General features: G+C 39.0%; 1 protein-coding gene across 6 annotated transcripts in view; it reads left to right on the top strand.

Annotated features, from left to right (window-relative positions):
• LOC103148175 (DNA (cytosine-5)-methyltransferase 3B-like) overlaps positions 1 to 13,916 on the top strand; it is a 37,557-nt gene that overhangs the window by 7,078 nt on the left and 16,563 nt on the right. For 2 of the 6 annotated variants that reach the window (XM_016679014.1, XM_016679012.1), the window contains exons 1-3: positions 1,227 to 1,478; positions 3,113 to 3,218; positions 12,800 to 12,953. In XM_016679014.1, coding sequence (XP_016534500.1) covers positions 1,474 to 1,478; positions 3,113 to 3,218; positions 12,800 to 12,953 — 265 coding nt within the window. In that variant the 5' untranslated portion in view covers positions 1,227 to 1,473. Of the gene's footprint in view, positions 1 to 1,226; positions 1,479 to 3,112; positions 3,219 to 12,799; positions 12,954 to 13,916 lie in introns of those variants that run through there. The other 4 variants (XM_016679013.1, XM_016679011.1, XM_007566812.2 and 1 more) reach the window with 2 other exon arrangements.

Here is a 13,916-nt window from a genome sequence, read left to right as displayed (position 1 = left end):
GTTAAAAATATATTTATAAGTGAGTTTTGTCTTAAGATATTTACGCTAGAAGTAATTGGTAAGATGTTGTGTTTTTACAGTGTAGGTCTCGGTTTAGTTGAAGTGAACTCTGGTGTGGTTTGAATATGTGAATGCCAAGCGGAGCAGAAACCGCTCCAAAAAGCAGGAAGTGGACTGCAGCACAGGGCATTCTGGGTAAATATAACCAAAATAAACGCATTAGCCTAGTGCTAGCTGGAGAAATGGTGCGTGATCTTTATCTAACAACAAAAGAAGAAATCTTACAACCGTTTAAATCTGACACGACTCAGTTTTTGCTCACATTTGGTGAAGAAGGAAGTCGTTCTTGTCTTTCTTTCAGTGGTTCTTGGTGCAGCGCCCCCACAGGTGAGGAGGAGAATAGGTTACCCAAAGAAAATGAAAATGTTATAAATGTTGCCATTTTGGTTCCCAATCGAATCGAGTCGACTGGACTATCATTTGTGGGAAACACCCATTGTTTAATAACTGAAAGATGATGCATCAGAGTACAATAACTTCTCAGAATATGTCACCCTGCACCATGTGCTAAAAGTATTCACTGCTGTTTGATGACTGCTTGACACAGCAGTCATAATTAATCAATAACTATTTAGATTCAGATAATCATGCAATCAATATCTATAGATAATACGTCTGATAGAATATTTACTATTCAGCATCGTCACTTTGTTCCAGAACCGCAGGGCATCCTGGGTAATGGAGGCAGAGGAAAGACTTTAGCCGCTCAACGTCTCAGCTAACTGAGCAAAGTGAGTGAAATTAACTAACTCTCTCACTCTTTGGTTGCCTAGCAACAACCTGTTGGGTAAGAACCAGTTTCACGTCCCCCCACCCCCTAACTTTGGTTGCCTAGCAACAGCCTGCTGAGTAACTGCCACAGCAACAGTTTAAGGTTTTGCTTCAAAGCTGCTTAAAAATAAAAAATAACGACTTGGAGAGAAAACTAAAAAACAGAAAAGGTTATGACACCAGTTTGGCTGCCTTAACCTTTTCTCCAAGATATTTAAAACAAAAAAGTAATAAATAATTAATAACGATTATACATTGATTCGTTTTCAGCATTACGCTAGCTAACTGTAGCATCACTAATGTCTCTGGAAGTGCTTTAAACTGTAAAAAATTCCTGAGTTTATTTGATATTCTGCCCTGAAGTCACTGAACAACAAGGGTTTTTTCGTGGTAAACTCTGGATGACTTTGGTGTTTAAGCCTCTAAAATCCTCTTCACACTCCCGCTAATCTCAGGCTGGTTTCTGTGACTCGGGGCAGGTCGGGGTGTCGGTAAAACCCGGTCGCCTCCCTGCGGCGACAGAAACCGAACCCCGTGTCCGACCCGTTCGGTCTCTGCGGATTTGCTGTGTTGCTGCGCCACAGACGCCTGAGAGCCGTCAGTCATGTCCACCAGCATGGAGGCTCAGAGGAATGCAGCTACATGAAGTAGCAGCGTTGTGTTTATTGAGCATGTAGGGACACATTCGCGGTGCCGGCGCTGCACTCGCAGCTCACACCCAGACTGTATCTGTTTACCTGAAGGGCTGCATGGGCATGTCCGCTCCAGAGCTCAGGTCTTCCTCTCACACTTTCTCTATTTACTTTACTCTCCCATTCTTACATTTTTCCATTTAGTTGCAGGTAACCTGCGTTTAGCTGCAGGTTTGTTACTTTAAAACAGATAAATATTTTAGATGAAACCTGGAGAGCGTCCCACCTTGGATCGATTTATTAATCATCTAAAACGTAAAAAAAAAAAAACAGAATTCAGACCAAGATGGTGGCTTAAATTTGTTCACATTTTTATGTTTTTATTAAAATTTTGTTAAATAAACCAAGACGAAGTTGTGCATGATTGGGAAGTGGGAGGAAATTGGTCTGATGTGACAAACTAATTATAAATTAAAGCAAACTCAATAATTTCTACCAAAAACTGGATGATGAAATTCTTCAGTTTGGTGTTTTGGTCTCAAATAAACCTGTTTTGTTTTTGTCGATAATTTTATTTACTGAAATGTAATGATTTATTTTATTTGTTTCTGATGTTTTATTTATTTATTTTCAATATTTCAGTGTTAAATGTTCACTATAATTTAAAGTATATTTATCTTTGAATATGTGTTCTTGTGTCATTATTACGATTATATCACTTGTAAATGGTTTTAAAATGACAATATTATCATTTATCGCGATAATGTCTGGGACAATTTATCACCTGTTATTGTGCCAGACCTGGAAGGACAACAAAACACTTAAACATTTTTAAAAATAAAAATGTGAAAGTAAACTAAATACATTCAAAAGACGCTTTGTTTATGCAAGTTATCAATTAATGAGTTAACCTAAAGTTGATTGATTTTATTGATTAATTAATGAGTGTTTAATAAGCGGCCATTTTCTTAAAAACTGGAGTTTACTCTTCTATCGACTATCTTTCCATAACATGAATTTCTACATTTTTTGTAAAAAAAAAATCAATAATGTTTTATCGATATGTTGATGCTGCTGAATGAGCGATATTAAGGTGAAACTTTTTCAGTGTTTATATTTCAGAGCAGAAACACATAAAGTCCATTTTTCTCTGTTTCGATTGTTTCTCTTTAGTGTTCTAATATGGCTGCCATCTTTAACTCTGTACCATAACCTGCATAACCAGCAGCGCCCTCTGCTGGATGGAGGCCAAACTACAACACTAAAAGAAGATCTGACATTATCAGTAAATAAATGAAAGTAATTTAATCTAATAAACCATTAATCAATAATTAGTGGCTAACAGTAGCAGTCAGTCCTGCAACGGCTCTGAAGAGGCCTCTGACTGAAGAATGTTGGTGTATTGTTGTCTCAAAGCTGTCATGAGATGATTACAGCTCAGTATCAGAGACAGTATTCCACAGTAACGGGGACTTACTGCTATTCCTTCTCCTTTGCTTTTGCCACTCCTCTTGAAGTCTCTATACAGTTAGAAAGCCAAGCAGAGGAACACAGGGGTCCAGAAACTGTAATTTGTCTCCTAAATGGCCCTGAGGTGTGAGTGTGTGTGGCTGTAACAGGATTTCTCCTCTTCATCGTTTTCTCCTCAGGTTTGAAAAGGAATCAGGAAACCAACTGGACCCGTCAGATACAACAGCCATGCCTTCCAACAACTCCGGGGTGATCCTGTCGGAGAGCAGCAACGTGACCGCCACAGTAAGACACACACACAAGACACACACATAATCGACAGCACATTGATCAGTGCTGTGGATTATAACATTTAATCACTAGGTATTAATCCCTAATCATGACTAATCATCGTCATTAACCAATTTGTAATTAATCATGAATTATTTGCTTGATTTAAAAAAATCAAGCAAATAATTCATAATTAATTGTGATTATGGGTGCTGTGGTGGTGCAGGGGAAAAGCACAACCCACGTATTGAGGCCTTAGTCCTCATGCTGGTGGTCGCAGGTTCGATTCCCGGCCTGGTGACATTTGCTGCATGTCTTCCCCGTCCTTCCTGTCAAACTACTTTTGAATAATGGCCACTAGAGCCAACAAAACCTTTAAAAAAAAAAAAGATTAATTGTGATTAATCGTGATCATAATCATAATTATTTGCTTCACTTTTGTTTTTTATTATGTTCTTGGCTCACGACTTTTCACTCAACAATTTTGGCTCATCTGACAAAAGTTTGGACACCCCGGTTCTAGTTACTCCAAAACTAAGATAAATGCAAAAACTTTGTTACTTGTTGGGAATCTATTTTCTATATCTGATATATAAGATATATCCCAACTGCAACTGAAAAATTATCCAAATTTGGCCCATTGAATAATGAATAATGTGACGTAAAACACAAATTATTTGTCTTCTTATAACCGAGCTTTAACAAAAGGTAAACTCATGTTTATTCAGATACTTTTACTGAAATGATGCACAAAACTCAGCTTTTATTTAATTTAGTAAACTTAGTTAAATGTAGAAGGAACATGACCCGAATCCTGTTCTAATTACTGAACACGGCACATAAATTAGATGATTTTCTTTTAATACAGGAAATGTGTAAAATCGACCCCGGCGCATTACGGCAGCTGTAGATAAAATAATAAACATAAAATAAAAATAAAAAGAATAGTAAATTTCCACCAATAAGCTCAGAAATTTTCTTTAAAAACTTGGAAATGTCTGAGTTTAGAAAGTTGAATATTTTTTACTTTAGAAACTCAGAAAAATTATTATTATTTATCTACAAAGGCCCTAACACACAATCATACAAACCCCTTTAAATTTTGGAACTACAGTAAATATCCAGTTCAGAAAAAAATCTGGCTACTTTATTTGCCTGATTTTAGCTTTATTTTTCTTTTTGGCCGATATTACAAAAGTTTGGACGCCCCTGCTGTAAAATATGTTGAAAAAGTGTCCAAATGCAAAAACCACCTAATCTTGCAGGTCAGATTTGCTTCATTCGGACCGCCCAAAACCCTTCAGAGGGCTGCAAATGGCCCCCGCGCCGCAGTTTGGACGCCCTCCCACTCAGCTTTCAGCAGAGTTCAGCAGATAAGTGAAAGGAAAAGCTCAGCGTTGGCTCTGCACACCTCTGTGCGACCCAGCTGTGCTGTAAGGCAGCGACTGTCTGGCTGCCAAGGCAGATGCCTGGACGGCAGTGCCAGCTCGTCACATGGCTCTAATTGAGAATGCATGTTGGTTGTGAGGGCGTCTTCCTGCGTTGCACACAAACAGCTGCATCCGCAGAAGGCGGCAGCAAGAAAACGCTGAATAGATGCAGCGATGGAGGAGCAGGAAGACGAATAAAAGGATTTAATGAATTCAAAATGAAAATATTTGAATACTTTACGCTGCAAAGACGTTTGCTATAATGTCCGTGTAGATTTATTATCTGTAGTCAACCTGTTTCAAACCTTTGCTCCTTAAGTCATAAACGCTCAGTGGGGCTCCCCTCGTCCGTTGCCACTTCTTCCTCTTTTTCACTCGTATATCACTCTATCTGAAAGGCAGACTTCCTTCCCTCAACCATCTGTCGTTCTTTCTGTTCGTCACTTTCTCTTCTGCAGATTCTGCTAAAAATGAGAGTTGGCGTAAAAAGCAAGATTTGTGTTTGAGCTCTTTGGTAATAAATCTTGCGCCACTGGGAAGCTTTTTTTCTCCTTTAAATAGAGGAACATTTGTAAAGAAATGTGAGCAGCAGAGCTCAGAATGCAGGTTGCACCCATGAAAAACTCGCCAATCCTTCTCTGGAAGCGCAAATAGCTTGTTTTGCAATTCACTCCTTGGTTTATGTTGTTTCTTGGATTGTATGTTAAGAAATAATAGAACAATTTAACAATCAGTGTGAGAAAGAACCAGACAGTCAGTCACCAGCACGGTCACACACTGATGTGGGACGGAACCCCAATCATCAACCAGCATTTGTAGAAAATCAGCTGCCAGTGGTTAGCACTGCTAGCTTAATGTTCTAATCATAAACATTAGTCAGCTAACGCTAATGTGCTACAACAACACAGTATTTAGCAGAAGCTTATACTAAAGTGCTATATTTAACCGTTTTAAGTTTTAGGCACCTCTGATTAAAACACTAGCTGTGCTAATCACAAAGCTCCAATAATAGTCATTAGCTCTGCTAACGCTAAATCACTACACCAACAACATTTAGTAGAAGATCATGCAAAAGCAATAAATTTAACCATTTTGAGTTGTGGCCATCACTAGCTAAAAATTTAGCTATTCTAACCCTGAAGCTCTAATCATAATCATTTGCTCTGCTACCGCTAAAGTGCTATGTTCAACCATTTTGATTAGGGGACACTGCTAACTAAAAGCTTAGCTGTGCTAATCACAAAGTGCTAATCATATTAGTCCTGCTAATGCTGAAGCGCCAGCCAACACAAGATTTATTAGAAGCTGAAGCTGAATTATATTATAATATCAAACAAAATAACAGCATGAATATAAACAACCAACTGAACAGTCAACCAAAACTTTATTCAACTGAAAGTTTATAAAACACTTGAGTAAACCATTGCTGTAGAATTTATGGGAAGATATTGTTACATCTGGTAAGTTAGTTTGGGGTTTTGAAACGATTTCAGGTCTGAAATATACAATGAAAAGGAAAAGTGAATAAAAAAGTGGGTGTTTCAAAGCTTTCCTCTGTTTTTCATCTTCCAAAGGGCTAAAACAGCCATAGCATCGTCACACCGAGTTGCCTCTTTCACAAAACGCCTCAAGCTGTGACTGAGGATCTTTCTTTTCTGTCTGAAGCGAGGTCATCAGCACTGTAACGGCTGAGGTGTGCAAGCTGCCAGCTAGCTGGCCAATTTAATTCAGAAACACTCTGGGACTGGTTTGGTGCTTCACCCTCACAAATTATTTAGCATTTAGACACATTAGATGGGTCGCCGTGACGCTAAAAAGGAGAAACTCTTCACTTTCACCCAACGGTAGCTTTTTCATCAGTGGTTGAGAATATAAGACAACAGATGTTAAACTCCAGTAAACATGGTGTGATGTGTTTGTCTGACAGTAATTATATGTGTGACCCTTTTAAGTAACCATTACAAGTCATGTTCCAGCGTTCTGGCTTCATTTTCCTGAAGCTTACGTTTCCTCATGACTTGGCAGCTTGATTGGTGATTTATGGCCGCCCAGAGGCGGCTCCAGGACCGGCTTCACAGCTATACGACTGTTTCCTGAAAATGTAAATGTTAGCCAAAGATAGACATGTCTCCTTTAGTCCCATTGTTATCGGGAGTCAGCTTGAGTTTACCGGTTTCGCCTTCAGCCCCATTTCAGTCTCTGGAAACCCACAGATAATCACGGCGGTTTTACTGAAAATGTGCTGGACATTCTTCAGGGAATAGGCTGGATTTTTTTAAACCTTGTTGTGCTTCTCATTTCGAATGAGAAACAGAAGTGAAGCAAACATTTATGAACATTTATTGTTGAAGTTTCGCATATAGATTTAGATTTAGGCCTGAGATTCTGTTCTATTAAGGACTAAAATTGCAACATTTGTTTCATTTTCTGGGTGAAACTCTTTGGGCGACTTGTTCCCCTCCTCGCCTGTGGGGGCGCTGCACCAAAGACCACTTAAGGAAAAACATGAAAACCCCTGAGAAAGGCATATTCTCCTTCGCAACGTGAACAAAATGGAGCAGAATCAGATTTTAGCAGTTGTAGGATTTCTCTAATGTCTTTGGAAATGTCAAGTCATTTCTCCTGCTAATGCTAGACTAGCGTGTTTGCTTTGGTCCTATTTACCCAGAATGCCCTGTGCTGTAGTCCACTTCCTGTTTTTGGAGCGCTTTAGCATTAGCAGACCTAATGATTATGATTAGAGCTTTAAGGCTAGCACAGCTAACCTTTTTTTGGCTGGCGGTGCCCACAACTCAATATGTTTCAGTTTATTGCTTTAGCATGAGCTTCAGCTAAATATGGTGTTTACCCGTTACAGTAATTAATTTTAAATAACGTGTAATACTGGCAGTTTTAGTTAGGAAAGCTTTTCCACCTGCTTTCCTCTCCTAACTCCTTTTACCTGTGATTGGCCACCTGTGCAGAGATTTGCCTGATAAATGTTCTGTCAGGAAGATAACATTAGCTTCGTTTGAAGTTGATGGTTGGAGGTGAAGACAGACAGAAACACCCTGGGGAAATCTCAGAACGTACTGAGTCACAGCAAAGGTGAAAACCTGAAAATCTTTTCAGGTTTTTGTCTGCGGCTTGCCCTCGTTGGACTGCAGACCTGCTCGTCTGTTAGCGGTGGGAATGCTTTTCTCACCTGGCGGGACCTGCCCACAGGCGCCTGCTGTAATGATTGACGCCTTTCAGCCACAGTTGAAAAACTTTAATGGCTTGGTCGGTCGGGGGTGGGAAAAAAAGGCGCACGTTCTGAACCGTGGCAGAAATATGTAGTGAACTGTTAGGAATAAATGGAAAAGTAGGAAAAGGTGAGTCTCTCTCTACCTCGGCTGCAGGAGTTTAAAGATCTTAATGGTTTTGTTGGTCCAAGGCAATGAAGAAGTTCAAAATAGATTTATTCTCTTTTTGCTTATTTTTGTCACAATTACATGTTTCTGATCTTAAACACAAGTTTTAAAATCAGACAAATTGTATGAAGAAACACCTGATAACTGGTTTGGGGTCTGTTGAATGCTAACCGATAATGGGGCCCGCTCTTTTATGCAGAGTCATTATCAATCAGGTCACTCAATATCAGTAATTATTGATTAGATATTTTTGTTTTAAATATCTGAAATACAGCCAAACTGGTGGAGTGACCTTTTCTGCTTTATCCAGTTTTCTCTCCACGTTGATTTTTCTTAACATTTTCAAGCAGTTATGAAGCAAAACTTTAAACTGCTGCTGTGGGAGTTACCCAGCAGGTTGTTGCTAGGCAACCAAAGTTGGGGGAACTTGAAGCTGCTTCTTACGCAGCAGATTGTTGCTAGGCAACCAAAGTTGGGGGAACTTAAAGCTGCTTCTTACCCAGCAGGTTGTTGCTAGGCAACCAAAGTTGGGGGAACTTGAAGCTGCTTCTTACGCAGCAGGTTGTTGCTAGGCAACCAAAGTTGGGGGAACTTGAAGCTGTTTCAGGTTGTTGCTAGGCAACCAAAGTCGGGAGAACTTGAAGCTGCTTCTTACCCAGCAGGTTGTTGCTAGGCAACCAAAGTTGGGGGAACTTGAAGCTGCTTCTTACGCAGCAGGTTGTTGCTAGGCAACCACAGAGTGAGAGAGTGAGTTGATTCCACCAACCTAGCTTAGCTGCAAAGCTGTTTTCCAAACATTGTTTTTTAAATGACAGTAGCTCATTAATCTCGAATTGTGATTTGTTTTAACTTAGTACTGTAATTTAAACCAAACAATTATTTCAAAACATGCAAAAAACATTTCTGTTGTTATTGTTTGTAAGTTAGATAGGAACGATTCAAGAGCTCGTTCTAAAAGTTCATGGAAGTGTGACGGCACATGAGAAATATGTATTGATGTAGTTTGTTCTTGTTGGCTCATGACCTCTGACCTTCACTGAGTCAGTGAGGCTTCCAGAGAACTAGCCGTTGTTCTGAAACGTCCTGGATGAGTCATGGATGAGTAATGGTAGTGAGCGAAAGGTTTCTCCATGTGTGGATGGTGGCTTTCTTTGTGACCGTTCCCTGACTGATAGATGTTGTTCTTTTTTTCAGATTGAGGCACAATGTGTTCTCTTTGAGATCTGGAGGTTTGCTTCATGTTGTCAGACAGGTTTTAAGTGATTGCTTGGTCTGGCAGCAGTCAGGAATGGGTGTGCATAGTGGAAATTATTCATAACAATGTTCTTAATCACAACTTATCTATTATTTAACAGCTTTTTCAGCTTTTTCATAGAAAATCTAAAAGAAATATGCATTTTCTCCTGTGGATTCGGACCCAGCTCTTGCACTTCGTCTTTCCACGGCTACATGACACCTGAAGTAAACTTTGGGTGACCTGCTTTGGTAACTTCCTGTCCTGCAAGTCTCTGCAACATTTTGAGATTCTCTGTATATTTTTACTGAGAATCCCCGTATAACTCAGCAGCCCAGGCTGCGGTCTGATGCTAAAGTGGCTGCAGGTGTCTCTGTAGAGGTATTTATTGTGCTTTATTACCATTATTAGTAGGCTATGATTGTAATTCACATAAATATTCACGTCATGGGATGAATTATATGTTACGATGGAGATTATAACAAAAACTAACTTTGTCTCTAAATAAACTGGATGCTTTCAGAGGAAAACAACATCCACCTCTTCCACAGGATAACATGATAAAAGACGAGGATCTAAGGAGCACAAACAATTTAGCAACAATACCACAGAAGAAGAAGTAAAGAGGGTCTCCCGGTCTCAAAGTCACACGCTTAAAACAATGATGGTGGTTTCTAAAATGTTTACAGTCAGGCATAGGAAAAATCTGGAAAAAAAGACATTTTGTGTAATTATAACAAAATAAAAATACAACTTGGTGTTAGCTTATACACTGTTAGTATAAGCTAACACCTTCCGCTGGAGCTAGCACCATTAGCATTGCAGGAGCTAACACAATTAGCAGGAGCTAATAATGAGAAATCCAAACAAATTGGAAGATGATGAAAGGATGTTTTCAAAGTGACAGTGAAGCATCTTTAAATCCTTGTAGCAAATCCTTTTAATGTGTTTGAGAAAATGTTTTGGTTGCGATGCTAACTGTAAACAGCTTGAGCTAGAAACCGGAGAGCTTTGCCGCTACGCTTGCCTTTAGCATATCCAAGCAGTAGCAGCAAAATCAACAGGTTTTTTAATCTTCCTTCTTCCTCTCTCTGGTCCTCCTCATCTTCATCTCCCCTAGTCATGGAAATGAAGAGGCATTACGTTCTAATTTAAGGTTCAAATTGAAAGTACTAATTGTTTCTCAATACACAATAATGCTCTGCAGTGTAAACAACATGGTGACAATATCTTAATTTACATTTAAACTAAACAACCTGTTCTTTTTCAATAAATGTTTCCTAAATAACGTTTATTTTTATAGCTAATCGTGGATCCTTTTAAATATGCTGGGTCACACCGAGAAATGCCCACAAACTTAGCTGCCAAAACCACTTCTTTATAAAAGTGCTGATTAATTTAATTTGATTTGTAGTTTCTGTTTGCTACATTAGTTAAATCCTGTGGAAGATGTTAGTAAACTTTTCCCATTAGCATTTTAAAACCATGATATGTTAGTTTTTACCAGAAAAACTAATGCCTAGATTGGGGTTATGTAAGTTCAGGTTTTATGGACTCAACAGAAATGCGTAACTCCTCCTTGAAAAGAAGAGAGGCGATGATGAATAGAGCGTTGAGGTTTTGATGAGTACTTCCACAACTATTTCCCAGTGATCTTCTCTATAAACAGGCACAATTTAAATAAACAGCTCGCTCCCTGAGGCAGCTGCCGGGTAACTTCAGCATTTTACTCTTTGTGTTGAGTCAGGTGGATTCAGTCTGCGTCTTTTAGCTGTTGTCATTTTATCTAAATGTCTAAACGTCAGGAGCAACAAAACGCTGCACCTCAACGTCCAAGCAGAACCACAAAGCTGAATCTGGTGTCTGTTTTGTGACAGTTTTTAAGGATCACAGACTGAATTTCATTCCATTTGGGTAAAAATTTAAAATACTTGTCGAAACTGAGCTTGATTATTCTTTGCTTTTGGTGAAAATCTGAGATTTTATGGCGTTTTTGCTCCATTTTTATATCAAAGTGTGGCATCCATCTTGTAGAGACATCTTTTATATTTCTACACTGCAAAAACACAAAATATCACCAAGTACTTTTAGTGTTTCTAGTGCAAATATCTTTTGCACTATTGACAGAAAACAAGCTTCTATATCTTGCTGATTAGTTACTTCTACGTTAGTTTTGTCTTATTTCAGGTGTGCTAAGATATTTACACTAGAAACTAACTAAAATTACTTGATAAGTCTTTTTGTGTTTTTATAGTGTTCCAGCTGTGCATATTGAGCTGCTTATTTTATTTTATTTTTCCTGGGAAAGCAGCTCAATCTCAGTCAGACTGGCTCAGAATGGACCTTTTTCCTATCACTATCATTTTATATTGAAGAATTTCTTACAATAAGGATTTGGATTGAATGTGAGAATCATGATTATGTGCTAAAATCCTCAAAGCTAACAGCTGAAAATGTTATTTTTTTACCATTTTCTTCACTGTTTGTTCCATGAGAGAATCAATAAATACTAATGAATTAAAAAAATGGATGAAATGCATTTACTGTGTGACCAAAACAAATGGGTGTGTTTTTCACACAAAGAGCAGAACATTCAGTCTGTTACAGTTTTATGTTTTCAGGCTTGATGTTGATTTTGTGCTTATTAATAAGTGGTCACTGATTAGCTGATTAGATTAGCTACTGCTGCTATTAGCTAATCTAACACAACCGTGGTTGATTAGGTAATTTAAACATCTGCTCTACTGATGATCTGTCAGACAATTGGTGTTTAGGTTGCTTTTTTTAAAATGAACTGAAACACAGAATTCCACAGCACAGCTACATGTTACAGTTGCCATAGTCAAGCTAGCATACCTTCCTGTCTCTCGCTATTTTTGTTTAATTAAAACTTTTACCTGATTTTGTTATTTAGTTGATGTAGTGTTGACAATTAGTAGCAAAGAACTGAGTCCCTTTTTCTTTTATATGATCAGGTGTACGTTTAAGATTTAGTGCGTTAAGTTGGACAAGTTGACAGCTAAAAGGAAGTTTTAGCTTGCCAATGATGATACTACTCATCATTGGCAAGCATCTTGTTTGGAAAGTGTCCATTTCCCACACTGGATAAGTAGCATTTTGAAACTTTGCTGCTGATCTGATTTTTATCTGCATGTTTTGAGTCGTTGTTCTGCTGGAAGGTAAAACGCCGCCCCTCAAAATGTAACATGTTGCCATTTTGGTCCCCAATCAACCTGGACTATCATTTGTTAAAAACAGTCTTAGCTTAATGTTCTCAGTGCAGATATGGTTTCTATTACAGAAATATATTTTTACTATAACAGAATGTATTCAATAAACATTTTTAAAGGTGTTTTGTCTCCAACAGCCGCATTTGATAAATTTTTATCATCATCTGAGAGAGCTTTATTACCTTGTTGACATAAAAATCATGTTGACAGCCTGCCCAGCCACGCTCCGTAGCGCCCTCTGAGGTGTGGTGGGGTCACTGCGATATTTAGCTCGTAAACACCTGATCTGATCAGAGTATTTCGTCCTCAGGCAGCAGTGAATGGAGATACGCCCCTTATTGCCGAGGGCCTGTCAGAGAACGACAGTGGCGTTGAGTTGACCAATGACAACAGCCCGCTGACTGCAGCGGAGCCGCCCTCGCCCTTCTGCCCCAAACAGAGCGGGGGCGCCACTTCGCCGCAAGGTACTTACCCAGTACATCCACAGTTTTACACACTCTCAAAACTCTCAATAAACGGTTATAAACTGAACCAACAGAGGCGATGTGTTGCTATTTCTTGGTTTTGAGGTCATTATTGTGTTAAAATTGATGGATTATGACCAAAACATGATAATGTGTAACTTTACTGTCATGCCAATGTCAGTGGAGGTTTAAAAATCACACCAAGTGTTTAAAATGTGGACATCTGGAGCCACTTTGGGTTTTATAGCAATGCAGTAAAAGCAGAAAGTAATTAAATAAAACACAAGAGGTATTAAACTGAGGATTAGGGAAGCCAGACGATTCTGCTCTGCGGAGGAGAAGTCAGATAATTTTGAGGTTTGGACTTTGGAAAGGTAACTCCAGAAGCTAGTTTCATCCATTTCAAAACCAGTTTGGACTCATTTTTGGATCATGTTAGGCCCTTAGCAGCTGGAGGAAGTAGGAGACTTGAGGCAGAGAAATGGTGCTTCTCTGGGTGTTTATTCACCAGCATTTAACACGCAGCCAACCCTGCTTACAGAGGCCTAGAGTCTCAGCAACAACAACCAATGTGGCCAGCATGCAGCCTTTTATAGTCCCTGGCTGCTCCAATTAACAAACCCACCAAGAAACAGGGTAAAACAAAATACATACACACAAACAGACTTTGACAAAATAACCAAATCTTCAGAATAATATACATTGCCAAATGCTATTCATTTTAAGCATCTCTAATAACACATTTCTATAAATATAAGTATAAATCCAACATTAAATTTATAGCGTGCATAGCTCTATTGCTCCCCCTCTTCCATCTGCTTTGGTCTCTTCTGGAACCTTTAAAAGGTGCTCAGGCTCCCGGGGAATCTTTTAGCCTGAACACCCTGCAGAGGAAGAGACAGAGGTAAGCCACACCCACACAAAGCCTTCAAACACTTCAGTGCATTTCAAACAGTCACAATA

Source organism: Poecilia formosa, unplaced genomic scaffold (assembly GCF_000485575.1).
Source record: "Poecilia formosa unplaced genomic scaffold, Poecilia_formosa-5.1.2 Scaffold200, whole genome shotgun sequence".
NCBI classification, from domain to species: Eukaryota; Metazoa; Chordata; class Actinopteri; order Cyprinodontiformes; family Poeciliidae; genus Poecilia; species Poecilia formosa.
Note: the sequence above shows the minus strand (reverse complement) of the source record. Positions and strands in the feature narration are given on the sequence as shown.